Source organism: Sander vitreus, unplaced genomic scaffold, assembly GCF_031162955.1.
Source record: "Sander vitreus isolate 19-12246 unplaced genomic scaffold, sanVit1 ctg288_0, whole genome shotgun sequence".
Taxonomy (NCBI): domain Eukaryota; kingdom Metazoa; phylum Chordata; class Actinopteri; order Perciformes; family Percidae; genus Sander; species Sander vitreus.
In genome coordinates, this window is record NW_027595443.1 from 162501 (window position 1) to 165684 (window position 3184).

The 3184-nt window shown below is 41.1% G+C and overlaps 1 protein-coding gene across 1 annotated transcript in view; it reads left to right on the forward strand.

Annotated features, from left to right (window-relative positions):
• The window catches only part of nwd1 (NACHT and WD repeat domain containing 1), a gene marked incomplete at its 3' end in the record, with an annotated part of 20468 nt that extends 17512 nt beyond the window's left edge, over positions 1–2956 (forward strand). Inside the window, exon 10 of the mRNA XM_078244675.1 lies at positions 2839–2956. Within this exon, the coding sequence (XP_078100801.1) occupies positions 2839–2956 (118 nt within the window). The remainder of the gene's footprint in view (positions 1–2838) is intronic.
• Between the last annotated feature and the right edge of the window lie 228 nt (positions 2957–3184).

A 3184-nucleotide genomic window follows, 5' to 3' on the forward strand; every position in this document is an offset into this window, starting at 1 on the left:
GTCACACTCTCCAGCAAAATGCTTCTTCCTCTCCCAGTGTGGTTTCTCTCTTTATGAAAACATATTTAAACTAGGGATGCACCGAATCCAGATTTTTGGTGTTCGGCCGAATCCTGAACCCCTTGGTTGAGATTCTGCTGACTCCTCGTCCCGTCCTCAGTCCATGAACACAGTCAACACATTAATGAAGTAAACAGTGACTGTCCTTCCTTTGCCGTACCTGAAGTTGCTGCATTCTGGCTGCTGTCTGTAGATTCCTTCATGCTCAGCTCGTATTCTTCCAGATGTTTCATACCAGATGTTGTAACAGCGGTGATGTTGTGTATTGTTTAGGGTCCTCGCCACCACCAGACTAATCAGCATTGCAGATTGAACATGTAGCTGGACTTGAATGGCCTTCTTTTGACTGAAAGTACTGCCAAACAACCCTTTTTCTGCTCACCAGTTCCATTTCCACTTCCTCTCAGCCTGCTGCATTGAAGCTCCACCTACGTAAACACCTTCCTGTAATCAACGGCGCCGGCAACAGCTGAGTTAGAAAACATTCAGAGGTGCACGACCACTGCCCAAAGGCAACTTGCAGAGCCTTCGCACTAGATGTCATTTTCTAGCTCAAGCACCTCGCGCCGGGAACACCGCGGCGGCCATTAACCTCGCTTTAGGCTGCTGAAATTTCCGAGCCATGGTCGGGGCCGTAGAGTCTTGCACAAACCTCATTTCATTTCATTTCATTTATTTATTTATCTCGAACAATCAACAATGTTGCAAGACAAATTATTTTTTTTTAAACATAAAATAAAACACAAACAATCAGAATCTAAAAACAAAACAAAAACAAAATAAAAATTATAAAAGGGATTAGTTCGAGAAGGAGCAGGTGGAAGCAAATAGCTTATTTGGTCCTGCCCCTTATTTCACAAAATCATAATAATACAAAGTAAATAGATACCAAATACAGCATACAATCTTTCGGTCTTACAATAACTTACAACAATACAAGAATATTAGGGCTGTCAATCGATTAAAACATGTAATCTAATTAATTACATACTCTGTGATTAATTAATCAAAATTAATCGCATACCTAATTAACGGTGCCTGAACCGAGACTTTTTAATAAAGTAAAAAAAGAAAAGAAATAAAAAGCTACTAAACAACAGTCGGTGACATTAAAGAACGGCTTGTTTATTGCTAAGGCCATATGGTCAACATTAAATGATTAATAATAATGTATAACAATAACAATAACTTATTTCACTAGTACATTGCTGTTGAACGACAAAAACAACAACCAGATGGGAAAAGACATTTACAATAACTTCAAATGCACCACGAGGCTGTAGTTTACCAGTGTCATTGAACGCCCCGTCTGTGTTGTTTCTCCGACGGCAGCTGCAGATTGTTACATCCCGGTGTTGAATCCTCTACAGTAAAACACAGTCACACTTTACACCGTTTAGCGTTAGCTGTCAGCATTTAACCCTGTTTAATCCAGCTACTAGCTAGCAGTAGGCTAACGTTAGCTGCTGTCGAGTATAGTGTTAACTAGCTAGCGGTAGGCTAACGTTAGCTGCTGTCGAGTATAGTGTTAACTAGCTAGCGGTAGGCTAACGTTAGCTGCTGTCGAGTATAGTGTTAACTAGCTAGCGGTAGGCTAACGTTAGCTGCTGTCGAGTATAGTGTTAACTAGCTAGCGGGAGGCTAACGTTAGCTGCTGTCGAGTATAGCGTTAACTAGCTAGCGGTAGGCTAACGTTAGCTGCTGTCGAGTATAGCGTTAACTAGCTAGCGGTAGGCTAACGTTAGCTGCTGTCGAGTATAGCGTTAACTAGCTAGCGGTAGGCTAACGTTAGCTGCTGTCGAGTATAGCGTTAACTAGCTAGCGGTAGGCTAACGTTAGCTGCTGTCGAGTATAGTGTTAACTAGCTAGCGGTAGGCTAAAGTTAGCTGCTGTCGAGTATAGTGTTAACTAGCTAGCGGTAGGCTAACGTTAGCTGCTGTCGAGTATAGCGTTAACTAGCTTGCGGGAGGCTAACGTTAGCTGCTGTCGAGTATAGTGTTAACTAGCTAGCGGGAGGCTAACGTTAGCTGCTGGTGTTTGTGTTTCAGAGCATCAGAGAGAAGAGCAGACATATCAGTGGCACCAGATTTCGGTAGCCAGGGTTGGCAGGAAGTAAATGTTCTAATCAATGATCCAGACAGAACATTCTCGTCTCCTCCTTCATTTTACAGTCCAATGGGGCTAGAACGGCTCCGGGTCAAACCTCAATATGGAATGGATTAATCTACGTTATTTTTTTTAACGCGTTATTTTGACAGCTCTAAATAATATACAACAATACCTTTGAATTACAAATTCCAATCCTATGTGTCAGTTTATTCTTTTCTGTATTGGTCAAGTAATGATGTCTTTGATCTATTTTTGAACTGAATGATATTATGGCTGTTTGATGTCATTGTTCAGTCCATTCCATAAGGTCACCCCACAAACTGAAGCACACATGCTTTTAACAGTAGTTCGCACAAGAGGTTGCTTGAACATACAACGTCCTCTTAGACGATATCCCCGTCTCTTACATTAAACATTGCACGTATGTTACATGGTAAATTATTTTCTTTAACTTTAAACATCAATTGTGCAGTTTTGAATGTAACAATGTCCATAAATTTCAGCAAATGTGAATTAAAAAACAGATGATTGGTGTGCTTATAATACTCAATGTGACAATGCACACACACACACACGCACATACACACACACACACGTTAGTGTAGTCTTACTGTGGAAGTTAACCTGTCTGTTCATTCATGTGTTTTGATTGGCTGAATGGGGTCACAGGTCCCGCCCCAGCCGCTGTGGTTTGCTCCAGGATTGGCCAACGTCAGGAAGCTCCAGGAGCTGCCGTATCATCTGCTGCACGCCGGTCTGTGGGACGAGCTGCAACAAGAAGTCATCGGTAAGACGTGGGAACAGGCTCAGTATTAATATTGGTTAGTATTAAAAAAGTTTGAAGAAATAAATACATTAAAAAAAGAGTACTTTTTTTGTCACTTTATGTGTGATTTGAATTTAAAGTATGGTTCATAAAATTGTAGTTGTTTTTATTAGTTATTTGATGCTATAATAACGAGCTGAAACGTCATGATTGACAGCTCAGATTGACTCGTGATTGGTCGGGTGTGTG